General features: G+C 35.3%; 1 protein-coding gene across 3 annotated transcripts in view; it reads left to right on the top strand.

The window, feature by feature from the left end:
- The window catches only part of CngA (Cyclic nucleotide-gated ion channel subunit A), a 195,868-nt gene extending 171,672 nt beyond the window's left edge, over positions 1-24,196 (top strand). For 2 of the 3 annotated variants that reach the window (XM_076416227.1, XM_076416229.1), the window contains 6 exons: positions 10,458-10,584; positions 10,646-10,832; positions 10,876-11,049; positions 14,368-14,499; positions 22,846-23,072; positions 23,127-24,196. In XM_076416227.1, the coding sequence (XP_076272342.1) occupies positions 10,458-10,584; positions 10,646-10,832; positions 10,876-11,049; positions 14,368-14,499; positions 22,846-23,072; positions 23,127-23,253 (974 nt within the window). In that variant the 3' untranslated portion in view covers positions 23,254-24,196. The remainder of the gene's footprint in view (positions 1-10,457; positions 10,585-10,645; positions 10,833-10,875; positions 11,050-14,367; positions 14,500-22,845; positions 23,073-23,126) is intronic. The other variant, XM_076416228.1, reaches the window with a different exon arrangement.
- The last annotated feature ends 685 nt before the right edge of the window (positions 24,197-24,881 follow it).

The raw sequence follows: 24,881 nt of genomic DNA on the forward strand, positions 1-24,881 counted from the left end.
AAAGCTGCATGTCTCTAATTCTTTTATGTATACTTTCCAGACAGACAATTTTCTCTAAAATAATTTTATTAAATTATGTTTATATCGATAAAATAGTTTGTGTACTTACTGTTCTTATACCTTTCGTATATTTAGCCTTGAATAGAGCCAATATCAAGATGATCAAGATTCGTCACTCACTTTGTATGTAGACAGGGTTTCTTGGGTGAATCTAACGTATTATTCTTCATTTTGTAAGCGATATTATTTACAGTACCCACACTAATATTTAGCGCGGCAGCAACCCGCTAAAAACATTTTCAATAAAATTGTAGGGACTTATATTATTTATACCATTAATAATTACCTCTCCAACGGAATTTACCGGCAAAAGGGGCCCTCCATTATCTCGTTCCTTTTCGAAATAACCTATTTAAGCCGCAATCAATTTGTGACCCTGAATATCTATTGTTTTCGGTATTTTAAAATAAAGTAATATGATATATTACAGAGCGACTCCAAAGTTCAAATTTATCAAAATAATCAAAGGGCTAAATAATGTTTTCCGGTTTATAACCTGTAGTAATTATAACTAATATTTTGTATAAGTTAAAGTACATCTGACAACCGGACGGTAACCAACTGTCAGACGTATGCAAAATTCTTGAAAGCAATAGTGATTAACTGTAGTATTTAAATGTACTATAACGTTAAAATAAATTATATATGATGACATTTTTGTTCCATTATTTTATTTAGATTAGAATTTTGTTGTATGCCAAAACCAAACTGACCTAAAACTCAGAGTTAAAGTGGCAACAGACCTATGTGGGAATTGGGCACGTGACAATCACCAAAAAGCAGAAACATTTGCTGAATATCCAGAAAAAACTTTTAAACCAAACGAAACTAATATTGAATATAATTTGACCGACATAGGAGCCGAATATTCGATGATTGAATTAGTCACGCCGAAAGAGCTAACCAAAGTTATTAAAACTGACATTAATCCCAGAAAATCACCAGGCTATGATTTAATGAGAATCACTGCAAAAACTACCAAGAAAGGGAATTATAAAACTCACCAATTTGATCAATACAGCATTTAGATTAAAATATGTCCCAAGCATTTGGAAGAAATATAACCAGAAATTTCCAGAAAACCTAGAAAGTCATCAAACAAAATAAAAACCTATAGACCTATGTCACTGCTGCCAATAATATAAGGTTTTTGAAAAACTTTTGATGAAAAGCATAAAACTGATCATAAAGAGAAAAAACCTAATACCAACACACCAGTTTGTGTTTATTAACAAGCATTCAACAATTGACCAGGTACATATAATAACAGATGTTATTGAAAAATTGTTATTGAAAAAGCCTACGAAAGTAAAAAGTATGCTCAGCTTTATTCTTAGTTATAGCATAAGCCTTCAATAAGGTTTGGCATGAAGGGCTTATTCATAAATTACAGAAAATGTTACCAAAGCAACACACCGAACTATTAAAGCCGTACATTACAGCCAGAATGTATATAATTAAACAAGAAGAAACTTACTCTACAAGAAGCTAAAGCAGGTGTACTACAAGGAAGTGTAATGGGGCCAATGATTTATCTACTCTACTTGTGATATGCCACAAATCGACAATATTACGATGGCTAGATTTGCTGATGATACTGCGATTATATCCATCGGAGACAATAGTAAAGAAACCATACGAAAATTACAACAGGGAAGTGACATTGCCTGGGATTGCATGGGAAGTGGATTGAAACATTGCAATGTTTCAAATATCCATTAAGCATTACTAAAAAAACCTTTGAATAGAGTATATAATACCCTCCGACAGGACAATGTTTGTCGGAGCTGATAATGTTATATATTTTGTGAATTTTAACACCCGTTAAATACAACCGTTGTCAGATGTACATTTAATATCACAAATAAAATACTCAAATCTATTAAAATAATTCTTGTTTTCTGAATCGTCACCATTACATAGTGAATAACGTAAAACGAAAACGTTTGAAATTTCTTTTCGCTTTATGGGTTATTGCGGTTTGGAATTTTTTGTTATAATTCGCATAAACATATATAGGCGGGGAAACAAACGGGAGAGAATTTATTAAAAACGTTAGGAACGACCCTTTTTCCTAGGAACGGGCGGTCGTCAGAAAGACAAAAAAAAACACTGACGCAACCCTAACAAGATTTTTATTGTGATTAAAAATGATAGACCATTAAATCCATTCTGTTATTTAATTACGATGGGGGGCAGATAGCGGCTGTATCGCTCTAGGGATGAAAGGGCGCGAATAAAAATAATTGAAGCCGGCTATTAAACGGCGTTAACATTCCTGAAATGGCAAAAATTTTATATACAAGCTTTGCAGATGAATTGGACCGACGAAATATGGTATAACCCGATTTAAAATATTTGTTTTAGTTTTTATTTACCTTTTTATTTATAATTTAACTTCAAAAGTATTGTTGTATGTATAGTCTGCCTAGGGAAATAGAAAAAGTGCAAGTGGCAGTCAACAAAATCTACAAATGGACTGTAAACTTTAACTTAATAGCTCCAAATCTATCCACGTTATTTTTGCATTGCGGCGAAATAATAAAAACTTAATTATATCACTCAATGGATGCCCGATTCATCAAGCAGAATCAGCTAAATACCTTGGAATCCATCTTGTCGGTAGATTAAATTAGAAACATCACGTTAGACAAAAAGCAAAACACATTAGAACCAAAATAAGACAACTATACCGGTTAGTCGGAAGATACTCTCAACTTGATCTAAAATCAAACAATTTGATCTATAATACGATTCTAAAGCCAATTTGGACCTATGGGGTGCAGATATGGGGTTGCACTAAAAATTCAAATCAACTACTCATACAACGCTGTCAAAACAAGGTTCTTCTATTGATTAACAATGCTTATCGCTACATAACCAACGAAGACCTGGAAATCAAATGGATTTGCGAAGTTATCCAAGATTTCACCTTGAAACACGAAAGAAAAATACTAAATCATACTAACGTGGAAGCAATACAACTGCTGGCCAGCGCGTAGGATGTTAGGAGATTGAAGCCAACAAAACCATACGAACTTATATAAAGTGTATACCTTTAGTATAAACTATAGCTATAAGGTATTATAATTGTATAATTGAGGAATACATATTGATGTATTTATCTTACACTCGTCTTGCTTGTGAATTAATCCAAGTACAAATATATATATATATATATATATAGGCTTCGGCTTCAGTATTTGCTTATATAATAACAATTTATTATGTACTTATAATTGTGATTTTCTTCCAATTAGCCAATACATTTTCCTATATTTCAATTCCAGTTCTTTTGTTTTCTTATTTATATGTTCCTTCCAGCGAAGTTTTGCGTCAAAATTCATTCCGAGATATTTAGCGTTGTTGCTATATGAAATGATAGTATTATTTAATGTTATTGGTGCTTGTACGGTCTGATTTTAGGTGAACTGCATATGCACAGATTTACTTTCGTTAATTTCTATTTTCCAAGCTTGTGTCCAATTGTTTATATTGTCACTTCCCTGTTGTAATATTCGTATGGCTTCTTTACTATTGTCTCCGACGACTATAATCGCAGTATCATCAGCAAATCTAGCCATTGTAATATTGTCCATTTGTGGTATATCACAAGTAGAGTAGATAAATCGTTGGCCCCAGTACACTTCCTTGTGGTACACCTGCTTTAGCTTCTTGTAGACTAAGTTTTAACTATAAACATTCTGGCTGTAATGTACGATTTTAATCGATGTGTTGCTTTGGTAACATTTTCTGTAATTTATGAATAAGCCCTTCATGCCAAAGCTTCTCGAAGGCGTATGCTACACCTAAGAGTAAAGCTGAGCATACTTTTTACTTTCGTTCAATAACATCTGTTATTCTGTGGTCAATTGTTGAGTGCTTGTTAATAAACACAAACTGGTGTGTTGGTATTAGGTTTTTTCTCTTTATGATCGGTTTTATTCTTTTCAACAAAAGTTTTTCAAAAACCTTAGATATTACTGGCAGCAGTGATATAGGTCTATAGGTTTTTATTTTGTTTGATGACTTCCTAGGTTTTCTGGAAATTTCTGGTTCTATTTCTTCCAAATGCTTGGGACATATTTTAATCTAAATGCTGTATTGATCAAGTTGGTAAGTTTTATAATTCCCTTTCTTGGTAGTTTTTGCACTAATTCTCCTGTTATTAAATCGTAGCCTAGTGATTTCCTGGGGTTAATGTCAGTTTTAATAACTTTGGTTAGCTCTTTCGGCCTGATTAATTCAATCATCGAATTTTCGGCTTCTATGTCGGGCAAATTATGTTCAATATTAGTTTCGTTTGGTTTAAAAGTTTTTTCTGGATATTCAGCAAATGCTTCTACTTTTTGGTGATTGTCACGTGCCCAATTCCCACATAGGTCTCTTATAGGCGGACTATGTAGACATGAGCGCTTTAGATATTTCGTGGCTTTCCAGAGTGAATAATCAGTTTCTTTATCATTTGTTAAATTTCTCAGATATTTATTTATGGATTCGTTTTTAATTTCCAATATTTCCCTTTTCAGTCTTTGGGTTACATTGTTTAAAATATTTTTATTTTCATGTATTCTGTTTTGTTGCCATTTTTTTCGTAATTTTCGTTTTTTTTTCAGCTACCACTTCCTTCACTTCTTTTGGATAATTAATTCATTTAATTGTACTCTTAATTTCTGGAGTATTATTTCGAACAGCTTGTTGAATATCTACTACGCATTTTTCTGCTTCAAAATTTAATTGTTCTTGTGTCTTGAGAAATATATTTAGTTGAATTCGTCTGTTCAATTCTTCAGCAAATCCTTCCCAGTCTGTTCTCTTGTTTATTAACGTTTTCGGGTTTCTTTCTTTTCTTATAATATTTTCGCTCAATGTTAGAATCACTGGCGTATGATCTAAACTTAGTTCAAAATTTTCTTGAACTTTTATATAGTTGAATGTTATGTTTCTGACTACGAAGAAATCTAACAGGTCTGAAGTTTTCTCTTGATCAATAAATAAATCATCATTACTGCTTGTTCAGATCAATGTAGCATAATTTGGCCGACACACGGCTTCGGATGCTGAAGAAGTACGAAAATGGATTGCTACCAAACCAAGATCCCAAGAAATCAACCGAATAAATATCGAATGAAGTTGTAGAATTAAAATATTTTGATTAATATATACTGTACCAATTCTTCTGAGTAAGGGTTCTTCTAAAATAAAGGGATTATCAATATACATGCAAGCACCTAATAATATGATTTTGTGCCATTACTAGAAAATAAAATACCCATTTTGTTTTGTGATAAAGCAGCTTTCTGAAAGATAAAATGTATATAACAATAATATTGATTATTTTTTCATTGTAACTGAATATTTATCCAGAGAAATGTATACAATATATGTTATTTAAAGTATCATCCATCGTCGACCACAACTTTCCAAAAAAAAAATTGTGTTTAAAAATTATCCACAAATCGACCTTCGATCGAACATCTGACTGTTTTGAAAACTTATTTGGACTTATTTGTATCCTTAATAAAACACTGAAAATGGCTTCAACTTCAGTAAAACCGCAATCACTAGTTGGCACTGATAACAAGTGATTATTATGCTTGTATTATATTCTCGATATCCCATAAATCTTTGGGGTTTTGCACGTTTTACGAGACACTCGACACCGTATTTAAGTCCAAAAGGTCCGAATCAAACCAATTTACAAATACGACGCGTCCCATTGTCGTCGGGCTATGAAAGAGTGAGAAAAGGGTCGTCCCTCGGGTGGGCCTTTCCGCGTCCTGTAGCCCTCGAACCTTGTTGCGCTAGACATGAGCTTGAGACCCTCGACCTCTGAAACCGCTGTCTAATTGAATCCATACGTTTAAGAGGATATTTAACAACGCCATACGCTCGAGCATTTGGCAATTCATTATTTCAAACAAGATTTAACATGTACGTAGGACTAGACTACAATATATATTAACGCATTGGTTGAAAAGTCCCCGGTTTTGTCCAAGTTTCGAGTTAGAAATGGTGAAAGTGAAGAGGTGAAAATATTGAATTCTAAATTACACAGTACTGCAATTAAAAGCTGTTTAGATTTTATGACGTAATCTTTATGTTTTGGGGGGTAATGAATCCGAAACTGATTTCCTTTTTGTCATAGGGTGACATGTCTCTTGAAAATTTAGGTCGCTATGTTAAACGAACAATATTAAAATAAAAGAGAACAGACTTGGATAAGATTACACCGTTCTACAGCCTTTTTTGCTCGTAGAACACGTGTATCTAATTTTTGCTTTTATGATTTTTTTTTGATTTTATGTGAAAAATTGTCTAATAGGTGTGCATAAAAATGATTTATTAAAATATAACGAACTATTCATGATTTATTTGTCTTTAAATAGAATCCGAATGTTTAAAAATAACCAGTTTTACTTGTCCTGTCATTCTCAACAGAGGTTTCTCAAATATCAACTCCCGAATATAATATCTCATCATGTTTTCAGTGTGGTGGCCTTGATAATGCCTCTCAAATTCCATTGCGTCTTGATGGAGACGTTTTTCTTGTTCTTCTGAGCGTCAGAATCAATTCCACTGTTTTAACCGTGATGCCAATAATTCTGCTTTATTTTTTGGAATATTTAGGTCTCTTATTAACTTATTCAAATCTTCACTCCATACTAAAATCTTTTCTTTTTCGCAGTGAGGCTCCCCTTTATCCATTTTCGCTTGTGGAAAGAATCTGAAAGGTCTCTTTGAACCGTCCAGCAGCAATCTGATATCATTGAAACTCTCCATTATCCTTGGACTTTTAATTTTCTCCAACACATTAGTAATCCAGTGAAATAGTGCAAAAAATTAATACGTAGAAAATGTTTTTCTTTGAATGAAGAGGCCGTAGAATTAATTTTCGCCAATTTTTTCTAATTATCAGTTTAAAAATGGTAGAAATTCATCAATTAATCTTGATTAGTACATTATAATCTACACATTGACCTAACTGTAAAGGATATTAAGTATTATCAATGTTTTAAGTGAACTATCACTAATCTTAGGTATTGGATTTAGCAGCATCTTTTTCATTATAAAATATCTTAAATGAAATTGAAAAATGAAATCCTCTCTTCTCTCCCCTCTCCTCTTTAGGTGCAATCGATGAATTTATCTATTTATTGCAATCAACGACCAGCAAGTTAAGCTTCCCATTGATTTGTGTGCTTTCCAAGTGTTTTCAATTTTCTTCTCGACCAGTTCCAAGACGTATGGAACTAACGTTGTCCGTACTTGTAATTTCCAGTCTAGTCCATAATTGTAATTTATTACTACTGTTCTATTACTTCTACTAGTTCTGTTACTATTTACGAGTGCGGGATTAATATATCAATATATATTTCGGAAATTAAGATAAAACTATACACTAAACAAGTTTGTATGATTTGGTTCGCTTCAATCTTCTATTTCTGTGATTTAGCAACCTTATTTCATGTTTTAAGGCGAAATCTAGGATTGTTTCGTAAATCCATTTAATTTCGAGGTCTTCGTAGCGATGAGCATTGGTAATTCATCGAAGAACTTTGTTTTGGTACCGTTAAATTATTAGTTAAGGCCATAGGTCCAAATTGGCTTTATAATTAACTGATAAACCAATCTGAGAATATCTTTCGACTAACCAGTACACTTGCTTGACTGTGAGTCTAATCTGCTCTGCTTTCTTCTAATATGATGTTTCCAATTTAACCTACCATCAAGATAGATGCCGAAGTATTTAGCTGATTCTGCTTGACGCAAAATTAAAATGGACAAGTTTGGAGCTATTAAGCTGTATTTTCGAGTCTCTAGTCCATTTGTAGATCTTGTTGACCGCTACTTGTGCTTTTTCTACAATCTTAGGCAGAGAATATATCTTTTGCCATATTTGTGTCGGCAAATATTCCAAGTATTGTTTCTTTTATTGTTGGGAAATCAGTAGTGTGGGGGAAATACAGGAACGATCCCAAGACACTACCCTGGGGAACTCTAGCCGACATTGTCATAGATATAAACATCATCAATTTTTAATCGTAGAAACCAAAAAGGGACATGACGTAGCAGCATCACAAAACTAATATCGAAAATTCAATTTTGAGTATTCCATTACAAGAATCTGTATACACTGAACAACTCAATAATGCTAAATTGAAAACTGTTACTAAATAATACTATTTGGATTTGTTTACACTGATACTTTAGTACAAATTCATCAATTAATCTTGTACATAATAATGCACTCATTAAAAATATATATCCTCTCTTCTCTTCCATGTCCTCTTTGGGTGCCTTACCAATCTTCCTTATCTTACGGCCAGCAAGTGAAACTTATTTGTGTGGTTTAAAAGTATTTTCAGTTTTCTTTTCAAGACATATGGACATGTGATATTTATTACTGTTCTTTATTAATCTATTACTACTATTCTATTACTTATTCTAGTTCTGTTACTACTTAAGCTAAAGTTAAAAATACACTTATAAACTAAACAAGTAACCTAACCGTAAAAGATGTAGATGTAGCAAAATGTTCGTGGGGTCGTTCGGTCGGAATGAATGGCTGTCGACGCAATTGCTTGTCTGAACACTCACTACTATTTTTGGAAGGAATTTGCCCGAGAACTAAAAACACTGATTGAAGAAATACTTGTTTATTGCGATATTAAACGATACATGTGGTCGACGGGAGAATTGACAGGATATTAGGTTAGGTAAAGGAAGTACGGTAGCGCTGTGGAAGTGGTACTGTTATAAGGGGACAGTGAAAAGAAAAGAGAGCGAGACGTCGTCGTGATGGTCTTTTATACCCTGGAACTGCATGGTACCAATCCACCGGCGTTGCCAACCTTTGAACTTGTTGTTGGTGAATGCGTTGTGGTTGAACTCCCCTCCCAGTGGAACTGCCGTAGAACTTACCTCTATGTGGTGCAGGTTCCGGAGTGCAGCCGCAATCACTCAAACACACGCCCAGGCACTGTTGATGAGATGGGGATCCCAACCTGAGCGAGGAGTTTTACGGGATCAGCTGCCATGGAAGTTGTAGCAGGACGTCGTTCGTCTTGGGGCGTTTCGATTTGTTTGAGGGTACCTATAAGTGTGGTACCTTACGTGTCCCGTTTCGTAATGCAAGGGTGTTTATGTCTTTTTCGTCCATCAGGCTCGTCTCGTGGGATGTCGTCGATCATGTGATGTTGATGGATTCCATTCCTCGTGTTGTCCTTCCATACACGTGTCAAGCACCTGTCGAGTGGCTTATATTGAGCTCTGTTAGACACTTTGATCACGTCGGGGTCACCAATTGTAGGAATGTTCGTCCGGTTGGTCGGTCGAAATGAATGGCTGTCGACGCGATTGCTTGTCTGAACAATTACTACTATTTTTGGAAGGAATTTGCACGAGAACTAAAAACACTGGTTGAATCAAGGATATTAGGTTAGGTAAAGGAAATACGGTAGCGCTGTGGAAGTGGTAATGTTGCGAGGGGGTGGAGAAAGATAAGAGAGCGAGACGTCGTCGTGATGGTCTTTTATAGCCCGAAACCGCATGGTACCAATCCACCGGCGTTGCCAACCTTTGAACTTGTTGGTGAATGCGTGGTGGCCTAAAGGGTCGTGGCGGTCGCCACAAAGATATTAAGTAAATGCTATAAATTAAGCTCTTCGATTGTTACGTAGTGATGAGCATTGGTAATTAGGTTTATAATTTATAATTAATTAGGTTTTTGTCATTTAGCCGCAACGCAAAATTAAAATGGACAGATTTGGAGCTACCAGCTGTATTTTCCAGTCTCTAGTCCATTTGCAGATCTTGTTGACTACTTGTACTTTTTCTGCAGCCTTAGACAGAAATATATCTTTTGCCACATCTGTGTCGTCCGCAATGTTCCAAGTACTGTTTCTTTTGTTGTTGGGATATCAATAGTGTAGAAAAAATACAGGAATGGTCCCGACACACTACCTTGGAGAATTCCAGCCGAAATTGTCATTGACATAGAAATCGCCACTTTTAAATCATTGAAGCGAAAACGGATAGTTGAGACATGACGTAGCAACATCACCAAGTTTCTAAGGGTATTATGGATTTTTGCAGTAAAGAAGTCTCAAACCAAATCATATAGCAAAATAATTCCGAAAATTCAGTTTTGAACGTTCCGTTATGATACTCTATATACACTGAACAACTCAGTAATATTGATTTTTAATTTTTTGATACTAATATCGATATTTCGCCTTCTCAGAAATATATATACAATCTTTTTCAGGAATACCTGGCTACTATTTTCTCAATACTTCTCTGTTATCAATCAAATTACAATTAATTGTATTGAAAGTTCGACCACTATTCTTACAAACTTTGTTTCATTCTCATTTTATTGTATTTTACTCCAGGAAACATTGGTTCTATGATCTCCAATATGAATGTGGCCAGGGTAGACTTCCAGAACCGCATGGATGGCGTTAAACAGTACATGGCCTTCCGGAAGGTTGGGCGTGAATTGGAGGCCCGCGTGATCAGGTAAAAATCTTCATTGACTATTCCTGTAGAAGAAATCGAACGTATTTTTTTTTCTTTACAGATGGTTCGCGTATACGTGGCAAGAAAGCGGAGCTCTGGACGAGGAACGAGTATTGTCCGCCCTTCCTGACAAGTTGAAGGCGGAGATCGCTATCAGGGTCCACCTGGATACCTTGCGGAAAGTCAGGATATTCCAGGACTGCGAGCCGGGGTTGTTGGAGGCTCTGGTGTTGAAACTCAAGCTGCAGGTGGGTTTGAACATTTGACGCGAGTTAACTGTCTTCGCTGCAGACTGTTGCAGATTTAATCGATGTGTTGCAGGTGTTCTCTCCGGGCGACTACATTTGCAGAAAGGGCGACGTCGGCAAGGAGATGTACATTGTGAAGAGGGGAAGGTTGCAGGTTGTAGCCGACGATGGGTACACGGTGTTGGCCACACTTGGTGCTGGTAGTGTTTTTGGTGAGGTATGTACCATAATTATCATTATATGTAAATACCTTTTAACTACGATGTTTAAAAATAAAGCATCACAAGTTTCTTGAGAGTTATTTGTATTTAGTAAAAAGTAATCACCAATATTCACGTTACGCATCATTCAAGAAACACCAAAATATCCCGGATATATCAAATCAATTGATCATATCATATTCCTGAAACAACACAAGCCAATAAAAAACTGTTTGCCAAAACTTTTATTAACAAAGTTGCCATTTCTGTATCAGTTTTTTATCAGTCAATTCTCTCACAAGATTCCTTTTTTATTATTATCATTCGTTGCCAGCTAACATACAGTTTTTCTCTGCAGTGAGTCAAAACTAGACACTTATCTAGGAAGACCCTTCAAGGAAGACTTTTCAAAGTTTTTACCATTTAGCGCACTTCACTACATCACTATAAGTTTATTTGTATATGCGTCATCGTAATTTGTGACGTCAAAACGTTGCAATGTTGCCGCATCAACTCCGTTTGGCTTTGACCTAAAATTATAATCTAAATAAAATAATTGAACAAAAATGTTATCAAATATAATTTATTTTAACATTATAGTACATCTAATGCGTATATTATCGAAGGACTTAAAACTACAATTAAGAACAAATATATATAAGTATAATATTTTGTAGGTTAGAGTTGTTTTATTATTTTTACATTGAACTTTTTTCCACACCACCTACGAGACACAGTTCTAGGCACATATTTTTAAGCAGTGGTATCCCTCTGGAGGACTAATACAACTAATTAATAATTATTTATCAATGTAATGTATTTTACTTTCATTTGAGAGCATATTTACCTTTTTGCATTTAGTTCTTGTTTCCTTCGATGGTGTGTTTACTTGTCAAGTCATCTTACTGTATATTTTATTTCTTCTGCTACTACCTGCGTACAACATTTCTGATAAAATTTATCACTGAATTCTGCCTAATGTATTTTTACTATATCTACGAAACAGTTAGTATTCATTCTCTCCTCCTACATGCTAACCTAATGCTCATGTTTAATTCTGAACAATTACAATCCTATCTGGGCACACAAATCTTTCACGACCTACAATTCTACTTTATACAGTTATATTCTATTAATTATGTGCATAGCTTTAGTTGTTTCCACTCTGTCTCAGGTTACTCTGCCTCATATCACATATCCTGAAAGTTTCCTTTAGTCACTTTCACTTTCCAAGTCACTGTCGAAGTCAATCACTAAACTGTTAATTTCTATTCTGTCTAAAACATGTTCACGATCCACCAATTATCAATTACTTCCTCTGTATGTCTCAACGAGTTCATCCAAACCGAAGGTGTTATGATCGACAATACTTCCTTCCACATATCCAAACAGTTCTTGATGGAATATCCTGCTCGAGCAGCATTTCCATTATAATAAATCTTTGCTATCAACTCGATTGGATTGAATATAGAGTAAAAACATTTTCAATAAAATTGCAGCAACATATAGTATTTAACATCATCAACAATTATCTCTCTAACGGAATTTACGGGCATAGGGGGCCTTCATTATCTCGTTCCTTTTCGTAATAACTTATTAAAAGCGCCGCAATCAATTTGTGACTGTCTATTTGCCCTGGATGGATCATTAATAGGCGTATCAATATTTATAATATCGATGAGTTCGGATAGTCTGATTTCAATAAAGACAGTTCACCCTCTAGTTATAGCTATCAGAAAGCTACATACAGCACTGGAGAGGAAGCGAGTAAGGATAAATTATCTATGGGTTCCCTCTCACAGGCGAATTTTCGGTAACCAAAAATGTGACTATCTGGCGAGCAGAAAGGAAGATTCAATTAAACTAAGCGTTCTATTTAGTAAGGAAGACGTTAAAACACACATAGGGACTCTACACAAAAAACTGGATCAACTAAATTCGGATCTCCTTATGGAAAATAACAAGTTGTGGGAGATCAAGAGGATCTGTCATCAATCTCCTAATATTAATAACTTTAACAGGTTCTAAGTGAGCATCCTTGCTCGCCTGCGAAAAGGATATAGCAGACTAACTCATGAGCATTTGTTAAAAGGAAGATACCCTCCACAATGTGCTGAATGTCAAATACAACAGAGCGTCAAGCACATTCTTCTGTACTGTGGAAAGCTTGAAGTACTGAGATAGCAACTTGGGATGCCAAGGTCATTAGAGCAACTGATCCAACCCAAACATTTGGACATATTTATCAACTTTTTAACGGCGTCGGGATTGATACAGCTCCTGTAATTCTCCTCTATTGCAATTTGTATTGATTATTATTTTAATTTAAATGTCATTATTTTGTATACTTTATTTAAAAACCACATTATAACTCGACCCTAAATAGCCGAAGAGGCTAATGGGCTTTTAAAATAATAAATAAATAAAATAATATGTTTTCCTATTAAATCCAACTGGACCAGGCGATTGCGTACGAATTCTGGCGGCTGCAGATAAACCCGAGCAAAACTCAAGCTATTCTGTTCCACCGCAAGAAGGAGTTCCGCAGCTATCGTCTCCAAATTGATAAAGTCTCTATCCCCTGGCTCCAGAAAGTTTCATACCTCGGTCTCCAGTTCGGCCGCAGATTCCAATGATCAACTCAAATACAGCACGCTATTTGCAAAGCCAATGGCGTGTACTACCTACTATTTCCACTCCTCTGCAGAATATCAACTCCCAATCCCCCAGAAAGCGACTCTGTACAAAATGCTAGTCCGTCCAGTCTGTATCTACGGAGCACAGGTGTGGTACAGGTATGTCCCTGAGAGACAACTTAAACTACTCCAAGTGTTCCAATCTAAAAAAGTCCGCGCGTTACTCAATGCCACATGGTTTATGTGGAACGTCAGTAAGGTTCTCCATAGGCTCCTTAGAACACGACAACACCTTGACTAAATCCCTACCCATCCACAAACCTCGGTAGTAAACCAACTACGACAATCCTAGTCGTAACCCAGAGTCTCTCTCGCCAGCAAAATACTCACTATCCCGAACCCAAAGCAACATCAGCAAAAGACCATTTGGTTCTAGCTGATCATCTTAGAATAAGAAAAAGTCTTTTTCTATGTCACAGATATTGAACAAACCACTTAAATATATATATATATATATATATATATATATATATAATTTGGATATTATTGCATGGCAACAAACGCTATTAAAATTACATGCCAAAAGAGATATACCGAATGAATCCAGTGTTATTATGTTCCGACAAAGACCTTTCTCGTTCGTTTAAACGAACACCCATCTCCGTTCAGTGACAGCAATTAAAACCGTTTGTCTTGCAGGTGAGCGTGCTGGACATCGCAGGAAACCGAACCGGCAACCGTCGCACCGCCAACGTACGTTCCCTGGGCTACTCCGACCTCTTTTGCCTGGCCAAGGACGATCTCCTGGTGGCGCTGGCCGACTATCCCGAGGTATGAGGCGACGCTGCGATGGATGTTTATTTGTTTGTCCGTCGCGGAGTCCAGTTGCAGCACCGGCTGGGGCCGCCGGCCGGTCCGACGATAAATAAACCCAGCCGCCCTGATGATTGCTTTCGTATCCGTCATTTGTTTTTGAACGCCACTATTTTTAGAGTCGGAAAGGAGGGTTTTATTTATTGTTAGGGCGATTGGACTTTTTTTAAACAAACGCGCGACGTTAAGATACTTCGGAGGGTAATAAAGAGACACCCACCCAGTTCTGAAAATAGCTCCATTCAAAATACGTATACCGGAAAGTCATTATAGGTTTTTTCGAAAAAAAAACTACGTAATTTTCAAAAAAAAGGAAACATTTATTTATTCAAAGCGTTGACCACTTGATTCTATACATCTTACCCATCTTTCAGGCAATTTATGGATGCCATCCCAAAAAAACTCTTTGTCCATTGAGCAGAACCATTCATTGAGCCACTTCCTTGCCCCTTCGAATTTGGCGAAGTGTTGATCTTCAAACGCGCGTCCCATTGATGCGAAATTTTGATTCAGTCGGACGGGGCAAGGTGTGGAGAGTACGGCGGGTGCAATAGTATGTCACATCCAAGTGCTTTCAACGCTTCCTTGGCCGGTTTTGCTTTATGAGCTGGCGAGTTATCGTGCGGTAAAACCACTTTACTGTGTCTTGACGTATTTTGATCAAAGCATGATTTAAATTGATCATTTGTTGTCGGTAGCGATTATTATTTACTATTTCAACAGGTTTCAACAGTTCATAATACATCACACCACTTTGGGCCCACCAAACACAGAGCACTGTCTTATCTATCAAAACGATTTGGTGTTGGAGTCGATCGGCCGGCATCGCCAGATGATAACCATGTTTTTTTGGGCTTAGAGTTTTTAAAGTCACTATTCGATGCAGAAATGGCTTCCGTTCATACCTCTGAATATGGGATCCATCCTCCCATCTTTTGAATTTTCTCTCTAATGCTCATAATCACTCGTTAATCGTTTCTTGGGTCATATTTAGCGCATTCTACCAAGTGTTTTTGAGTTTGGGTCGCGTCTTCATCCAATAACTCTGGCAGTTTCGGAGCTTCTAACTCTTTCGACGTACCAGAACATTCTTTGTCTTAAACATCGAAATCACCTCTTTTGAATTTTTGAAACAAGGCATTACATCTCTACCAGCAAACGATGACTTTCAGCGGCTTTTTTCTTTTGATTAAATAAGAAACGTAATGCACATTTTCAGATACGAAACTTAACATTTTCAGAGGAAAAAATATATAACTGTGTTACTTTCGAAAAATATTACATGTATCACTATAAAACTTTCTGTCAGTAGAATAACATGACATATGTGTCAAGTCATAATACTGCATACTTAAACCTAACGACATCTATTAGAAAAACCGGTAATGACTTTCCGGTACACCTGGTATATATAAGAAATTTGAAATCTGAAATTTGATAATTTGAATTGTTAACTAAGTGAGCACATCTACTCACTTAGGTAACATTATTTCGGCAAAAAATATATAGTAGAAGTTCCATAAAACTGCATTTTTATGACCTGGTTTACCAGCTGTTTCATAGCTGATTTCAAATTGAATTTAAGAAGGTGTATTACTGGGGCACAAGAACCCTAGGCTTTGATGTTGAAATCCGAGGCTGCCTGAGAGTTTCGTTTTAAACTTAAAAGTTTATCCACCTGTTCAGGCCCGACAAACTGATACCAGCTGTTTGATCCGTACAAGGTGACTCATCTGATTAACAACTTGTAGAGCAAGACTTTAATCATCAAGATTAATCAGTATAGAATGGAGGCGATTGACTTTGGAGGGTGAGGGTAATGATGGAGGTGATCCTTCGTTGATAACTTTGTTGATTTATTTTTGAATTTTTTGAAGACCATTTGGATCTACGATCGGAACCTTTTATAACGGAAACCAACGCTAAACTGCGAACACTTAATCTTAATCACTTGATAAAATTTGAACACGTGATGATTGGAAGAATGTGGTATGGTCCAATGAATCATCATTTACATTGTTTCGTGCGAATGGTTGGGTTTATATATGAAGACCATCAAAAGAAGCGTACGATTTGGACTGCGTGCTTCTTACAGTCAAACATGGCGGAGGTTCCGTGATTATTTGGACGGCAATATCATAGTATTCAATTAGTCCTCTTATTCACTAGCCGGATTGCTGTGAATGAATATGTCGACATCTTCAGTGATTAGGTTCTTATCATGATTAACATATTGCTGCCAATACTGCCATAATAACATGATAATGCGCTCATACTTACAGTCAAAGTGCTTCGCTTTTGGTTTGAAAAACATCAGAATATTATCAATCATTATTCCAGTACAGTACAATTGCCAGATCGCAACATAATTGAACCCTCCTGAAGAGTTTTAGAGCAACTGGAGAGTTGATTTCCATCTCCAACATCATTGAATCAATTGGCGAATATTCATCTCGTTGGAAACTATCCTAAACACAACCTATTCCACGAAGAGTTGCAGCTATTTTAAAATCAAAAGGTGGCTCAACACAGTATACAACTAACAATTAACTTTAATCTGACCTAACCTACTAACAAACAATTACACTCAATCACTTACTCAGCACCTTATTTTGGAGTCACTGGCGTAGCCCCACAGCTGAATTCCATAGCTCCACACTGGTCTCAGTATCAGCTGGTATAAGATAAGCTTGTTGTAAGTTGATAGATCTAAGTTTCGGCAGAGCAATTAATACATTTTCCTGAACTTGATGTTGAGTTCATCGCAACTAGCTGGTAGAAATGCTTAGGGATAAATGATTTTATTTTATAGAGGATACTGTCATATCGTACTCTGTCAAAAGCTTGTGCAACCTCAAGAAAGACAACAGAGCTCTCTCTTTTATTTCCTAGAGATTTTTCAATTACACCTGTAATTCGATGTAACAGGTCAATTGAAAAGTCCCCAGCCTACCATAGTAAAACACATTTTTTATTATTATTTTCATTATTAATTTTTTTTATTCAACATAATTCCCTTCAAAGGTAATAGACTGATTATAGCGACCCTCCAACTTTTCGATACCATTTGTAGTACGATTTGTCCTTTCCTTCAAAATAGGTCTCAGTTTCGGCGATCACCTATTCATTCGACGAAAATTTCTTCCCAGCGATCATTCTTTTGAGATCCGAGAACATAATACAGACGCCATAACCTTGTCAGTCGACTGTTGCGTTTTTTCACGCTTTGGAGCGAGTTCATCGTGTTCAGTCCACTCGGATGACTGTCGATTGGACTTCAAAGTGAAACGATGGAGCCGTGTTTCATCCATTGTCACATATCGACGTGAAAACTCGGATTTATTACGCTTTATTAACTTCAAACACTACTCCGAATCATCAACTCGTCGTTGTTTTTGGTTAAAAGTGAGCTCGCGCGGCACCTTCTTTGCACAGAGCTTTCTCATACCCAAATATTCGTGAATGATATGATGTACACGTTCAGTTGATATCTTTAGAGTGTCTGCTATTTCATTCAATATCAATCTATGGTTATTCAAAATTATTTTTTGGATTTTTTAAATGTTTTCGTCGGTAACAACCTCTTTTGGGCGTCCACTGCGTTCACCGTCTTCGGTGCTCGTTTCACCACGTCTAAACCTAGCATACCAATCCTTGACTCTTGATTTTCCTGGGGTGTCCGGAAACTCGGCATCAAGCCAAGTTTTTGCTTCAACTGTATTTTTCCCTTCAAAAAGCAATATTTTATCAACACGCGAAATTCCTTTTTATCCATTTTTTTTGACAATAACAAAAGTTGCTTCGCTCAAAATATTATAATTCATAAACTAATGATCCGACAGCTGTCAAATTTATACACGCCTCTTTTGGGGGTTAGAGCTAACTAAAAAACATATGGATTTAATGCTAGTAGCGCCATCTATGTGCCAGGCTGGAGACTTTTCAATTGATCTGTTACTTATTAAGTTGTCAATTATTAAGGAGGCATTCCTGAAATGAAACTGTTGTGATGGCATCAGCATTCTTTGCTCGAGGTTTGTGGGGTTTCACAATCAATTTATGAAATAGTTTGACCATAACTGAAAATAAATAAATAAATAATTATGACTACAGCAGTTTTTCATGCATCTAGTACATAGGTTAACCTAACGCAAGCATTAAACATGTTGCTTAATTTAACCAAGGGTCTTATTTGGAGTCTTTTAAGAATCTCTCCCATTACGTCATGGCCTGGTGCTTAACATTTTTCAAATTAAAGGGGTGCTTAATTTCTTTCGAAACTTTCCTATGAGTAACCATGGTAATCCTCGAAAAACAGTTATTGGGATTGAAGCATCAGAAAAAGAAAATCAAAAGAAAATTTAATAAAGCAATAAAAGAGCTGAAAGAGATTATTCAATATTAACAAAACCAATGCGTTCAGGAATACTTAGAAAATGTGACACCAACTAACTTTACAGATTATTCATTGTTCATTGCAACACGAAAACTCAAAAGGTCCCAGCAGCATAACCCTCCTATTAAAATATATAAAAATAATTGAGCTGGAGGCAATTAAGAAAAGGCCGACATCTTTTCAAAGTAGTTAAAAAATGTATTTAAACCCTTCCCGTCTGAGCTATCTCAAAATGACGAAAATAAAATTACTAGCTTCCTAAATTCGCCATTTCACATGAATTTACCACATAAAAAATCACCATTCAATGATAATTCAATGATAATCAAAGAGATTAGTTCTAAAAATACACCTGGATATGATTTAATAACCGGGAAAATATTACAGGAACTATCAGAGAAGGGCGTGAAATTACTAACATTCATATTTAATGCTTATTATGAACTAGCATCTGGAAAATAGCTCAAATAATAATGATTCTCAAACCAGGGAAAACACGAAAAGATGTCACCTCCTACCGGCCTATAAGTTTATTACCGATAATCTTAAAAGTTTTTGAGAAACTGTACAGAAAGAGGCACAATTGTATAATAGAAAAAAGAAAGGTCATTCCAGAACACCAATTTGGGTTTAGTAATAAGCATAGAGAAATTAAACAAGTGCGTGCATAGACTTGTCAACAAAATAAATATGGCCCTAAACGCCACGCCATAGTGTTTATAGTAGTGTACTGGGTCCAGTAGTATATCTTCTGTACACAGCCGATCTACCGACAACAAAAATAAGCACTGTGGCAACATACGCAGACGACACGACAGTCTTAGCCTCTCGTGAAGATCCAGCCATAGTATCAATTAATTTATAACACACATAAATCAAATACAAAAGTGGCTGAAAAGATAACGTATAAAAGCCAAGGAAACAGAATCCGGTCATATAACTTTTACTCTCCGTAGAAGAAACGGTAACGACTTGGACTCAAACTTTACCAAATATATTGACCTATCGGCAGCCTAGAGTTACTCAAACCTATTTGGTCATTTGCAATCCAACTATGGGGAACCGTTAGCAAGTCTAATATATCCATCATACAATGGTTCCAAAATAAAGTGTTGCGTGCCATTGTTGATGCTTCGTACCATGTTTCAAATGAAGTGATACAACGCGATATTCCTCTAGAACCTATAACGAGTGTAATTCAGCGTGTTTGTGTGAAATACTTCGAAAGAGTGTCAGTACATCCCAATGTACTTGCTAATCAGCTAAATATGCGAAGTAACAGTAACAGATTAAAACGTCTAACACCATTCGCTGTGATTGTTGAACAAATATAGACTTTAGAATAAAATTAATTAATTAAAATGGTATTTTTAACAGATCACTTAATGAAGTGATTTTCTACGTGCCATATATAATATATAATATATTATCAACATTACAAATACATAATGCCTTCTGGTCAGATTGTGAAACTACGAAGAGTAATAAAAAACATTTCTCTACAAAAAATAACAGTTTTCAATTTAGCATTGTTGATCTATTCAATGTATAAAGACGCATTGTATATCATGAAACATTCAATTGCATCTTACATTCATTAATGTTGTTTGTTTTAAACAAATCAACTGCCGAAACCCATCACTAACTTTTAGTTTTAGTGATTTAAAATGGTGAATTTGATGTTAATGACAAGGAACGATCTGGAGGACCAAGGAAGTTGTAATAGAATGAATGGCAATACCTGTTGGACAATAACGTTCGTATTTAACAGTTAGCTTAGGTTCATGAACAGTTGTTTACGTTCATACTTCACATTTTCCAAGAGGTATCGCTGATATAAATACATGCAAGCACCTAAAACCATATCAGGTTTTATAATGTTTTAAATAATTTAATTGCTTCTTTAACATACTGTCAAAATGGTGAAGGAATTAAAATGAAACTAATTTCTTAATGTTTTATCTGGAAAATATATGTAAATCTGTTATCGATTGGGTCGAACAGAATCACTCTAACAAAGCAAAATCACTTTTGTCCAATTTTTCGCTTGATTTGAGATGCGAATTATTGTTTGTGCAGCAGGAACACGTCAAACGAACCAGTTAGGGGCTCCAGGATCGATCGAGATTCTCTTTTATTTTTAAATGGTTGGACTTTTTTCCCATCTAAAATCTTATTTTTATCAATAGCAACTCAGTAAAAAGATCATTTATCAGAAGGATTGTTGGGAAATAATAAATAAAATAACGTTTTTACATCTAGTATTAAAAAGAAGCGAGTTTAGTCCACGTGGCAAGATAAAAATTGGCTTCATGAGAAAATGGATTGGTTTGGATGGATATAAATGGAACACCTTATTAAATCCTCTATTATTACTGTCGAAAACTGACCCAAACGCAGAATGATCTAAGAGTTTTAAAACTTTTAGTGCACTTTATTTGCACCACGAGCGTTCCCCATTATTTCCAAATATTATGATGTATATTTATTTAAAAACAAACCAACAAATTAATAAACTGTTAGATACAGTTATGTATATAAACAGCCACTTTTACTGACTAGTTAGACTTGAAACTGAACACTCTTAAGATATTTTTTTAAACAATTCATTGGACATTATTATAACAGTTCTTTTTACAAATTATATGACGTGACCTGATCTATTGTCCTTCCAATGAAACAGCCAATGCATGCTAGAGGTGACGTCGAATATACTGCCAAATGTAGTTTTTAAAAATGTAACATAACTGAGAACGAATTTTTTCTTCTAATTATTCAAAACAGTGGTAATAATTGGAGGTTACAAACCGGCTGACAGTAACCTACTGACGTCATAAATTATATGCCGTGCGTTAGCTGTGACTTTACATTATAAATGGTACCAGTAATTTATACATTTGGGGGAAAATTAGTTTCGGTTTTTTATAATAATGGCTTTATAGTAATATATATTCGGAAAACTTCTTCTTCTTCCAGAAAACGAACAATTCAGAGCTGGCTCATCGAAAATGATATGGTGATTCATCACCATGTCCTGACTGACCAATCGCCAAAAGTCGATGTTATCTTATTCTTACCACAAAACCATAGAACGCATTTACATTAATTACTGGATGTCAATAGAAGCTCAACACTTGGACTGCACATGAATTAGCAGTGAAAAGAAAAAAACCTAGTTTGCATTTGTGAAAGACGACTGAAACGAATCTAAACGGAGTCATTCTCGGAACCTAAACGTATATAAAAATCACTTTTTTCAACCAACTTTTTTGCTCATAGATCGCAAACACTTTACAGTGGCGAAATTGTAATTTTATCAGAAAAGTTCCATAATCCCTTCGATCCAAAAGGCACCTATATTATAAAAACCTTGATTAGTATTTCAAAATTATATGAATAGATTCACATTGAAAACATGAAAAAAAAAAAACGAAATTGTTTGCACAACCTGAATATTTTACATACGGTTTGAAAAAATATTTTGTATGGGTGGATATTTGTTTTCAACTTACATAACAATTAAAAATGCCAGGTTTCTTTTTCTTTCCATATTAGACAATAAGATTTTATCCTTATGATTTTTTCACTTTAAAAAGGCATTTTTGAAAGAAAATTGTAATCAAAATGATTTCCTGTTGAAAACAGGCTAGCTATCGACAAGCTAAGCTTCCTGGAAGTTCTTTGAGCTAAGTTTTCATCCAATAAGTCTTGTTGATTTCTTCAAATCAAAGAATAATAGAAATAAATATCGAAAAATGTTGAGCGATCTACGATTAGCATATGTATATACTTAACATTTAGGTTAAGTTGTTTACATTGCTACTTATTCATTCAAATTCACCAATATATATCTCCGATCAAAATACATGCAAGCAGTGACTCTTAATTAACATTTCTAATATTTCTAGGCTAAAGCAACCCTGATAGAACGCGGCTGTCAACTACTTCGAAAGGACGGCCTTCTAGACGAAGACGTGTTCAAACGAGCCAAAGATACCCAACATTCCATGGAGGACTCGATCAAAAAGCTGGAGAGCACGGTGGAGAATCTCCAGTCTCGACTGGCCCGACTCCTGGCCGAGTTCTCCGCGAGTCAGGCGAAGCTCAAACAGAGACTGAGTCGCGTGGAGAGCAGGTACGAGTCTCCCCCCTCATACCTCCTCCGGGATTCACGATAGTTTTGTTTTAGGAACGATCGGGATCGAGAGGACGAAGTGTCGGACTGCCTGACGGTGCCCACGGTGAGGAAAAGGCTCAGATCGTACGAGATGAAGAAAGGCGACTTCGCAGCCGGTTCCAGACATAAAACCATGTAGATAGGAAAAGATATTCACAACGAACAACATGTATGGCCTTGATATCGACGAGATGACAAACGACGTAGTCCCACACAACACGTACCGGTCGATGAAGTGCCAACTATCTGTATCATACACTAGGAAATGATTCAATTTAAAGTGGACCAACGACAAAGAACAAAAACAAAGACAAAACTCTATGGTCAAATTTTAGTCAATTTGTTATATACATAACATAAGTTATAAAAGAAAAATAACGCGCTTCAATTCACTCTTATCAATATTTTCTTCCTTAGGGACATGCAACGAAGAAATCAAACTAGATATTTTTTTAAATAGCGAAGTCTTCCAATATATGTGGTCTCCAGATTGTCTGGCACCATAATGATCACCAGTTTGGATACCACACATAACTCCAAACAGTTTTTACGTTCACTTAAAGTTCAGGGGAATTTTGCGCTTAATGTAATCCAAATGACGAACAAAACAAGAAACTAATATGTTAGAATCAAACGAAGAGCACCATCATGTTTTCTTTCTTCGGGCTTTGATTGTTTCGTAATGGCATCAATCTATGTATCAGTATCATTTTACAAAAAAACGAACGAAACAGTTTGAAGACATATCTCTATTTTTGAAACACGACGCGTAGCTAATAAGTGTTTTTCGGTTTCATCGTTGTGCAACTGCTGAGACTCGGTGGGTTTCTGTTGAGCGAGAGTCTTGTGGTATGCAAGAGTATTTGGGGGGTAAAAAGCCTTAATTATTGTGATAAATAGATTGATTTTTTTGTAGATATATATATTCAAGATGAGAACGCTAGCGACGAGAGACATATAACTTTTGTTTGAAAATAGTTCCGCGTTTATTCAGATTTACTTAGGAGATATTTAAGACAGTGTATTTGTATTTTTTAAGAGTAATCTGTATAAAACAAATGGAAAATATATATATTTATCAAGTACAAGGACTTGGATAAGGCCCCATATTTCCGATTCCCAGTTTCCTTTGATTTCACGCGCATTCGCCATTTCTTTAAGAAAAATTAAATTAACATTGTTCTAGAACACATCATCATCATAGAAACTAATGAAACACAATATAGAAATTATTCAGTATAAATATCTATAGCTTTGCCTTCTAACTATATTTTATCCCAATTTAATTCATTATTTCGCAATAATATTATAACGAAAATTGAATAATTAATATATAATAAACTACTATATTACATGACAGTTATTCTAGCTTACTACAATTTTAAGTGCAAAGATTCGATTAGGAATAACTATATTTCCGTTTTTCAAAAATTCTATTGTATTTAGTTTTCTGTCACCATTTCATTAAAATATTATATTTTAGCCCAAAATAAAAAAATCAGCTTTAGTACCAATAATCCTATATACTATATGACAATTATTCTAGTTTACTGTATTTTTTAGTACAAAGACTCACATAGGAAGACCATATTTTAATTTTTTAATAATCCTATTTTATATCAGGATCTTTCAGCATTTCATAATTATATTGTATTTGAGAAAAAATTTAATGTATTATCTATATCTGTGTAGTCTAAGTATGCTTTAATCCAAGTTCATTCTTTATTTCTTTTGTATTTCCGTTAACTTTTTTTTATTATTTAATTA

The sequence above is a fragment of the Rhynchophorus ferrugineus genome, unplaced genomic scaffold (genome assembly GCF_030347505.1).
Source record: "Rhynchophorus ferrugineus isolate W39M unplaced genomic scaffold, kcgeb_rfMv2 rfM10, whole genome shotgun sequence".
Lineage (NCBI taxonomy): Eukaryota > Metazoa > Arthropoda > Insecta > Coleoptera > Curculionidae > Rhynchophorus > Rhynchophorus ferrugineus.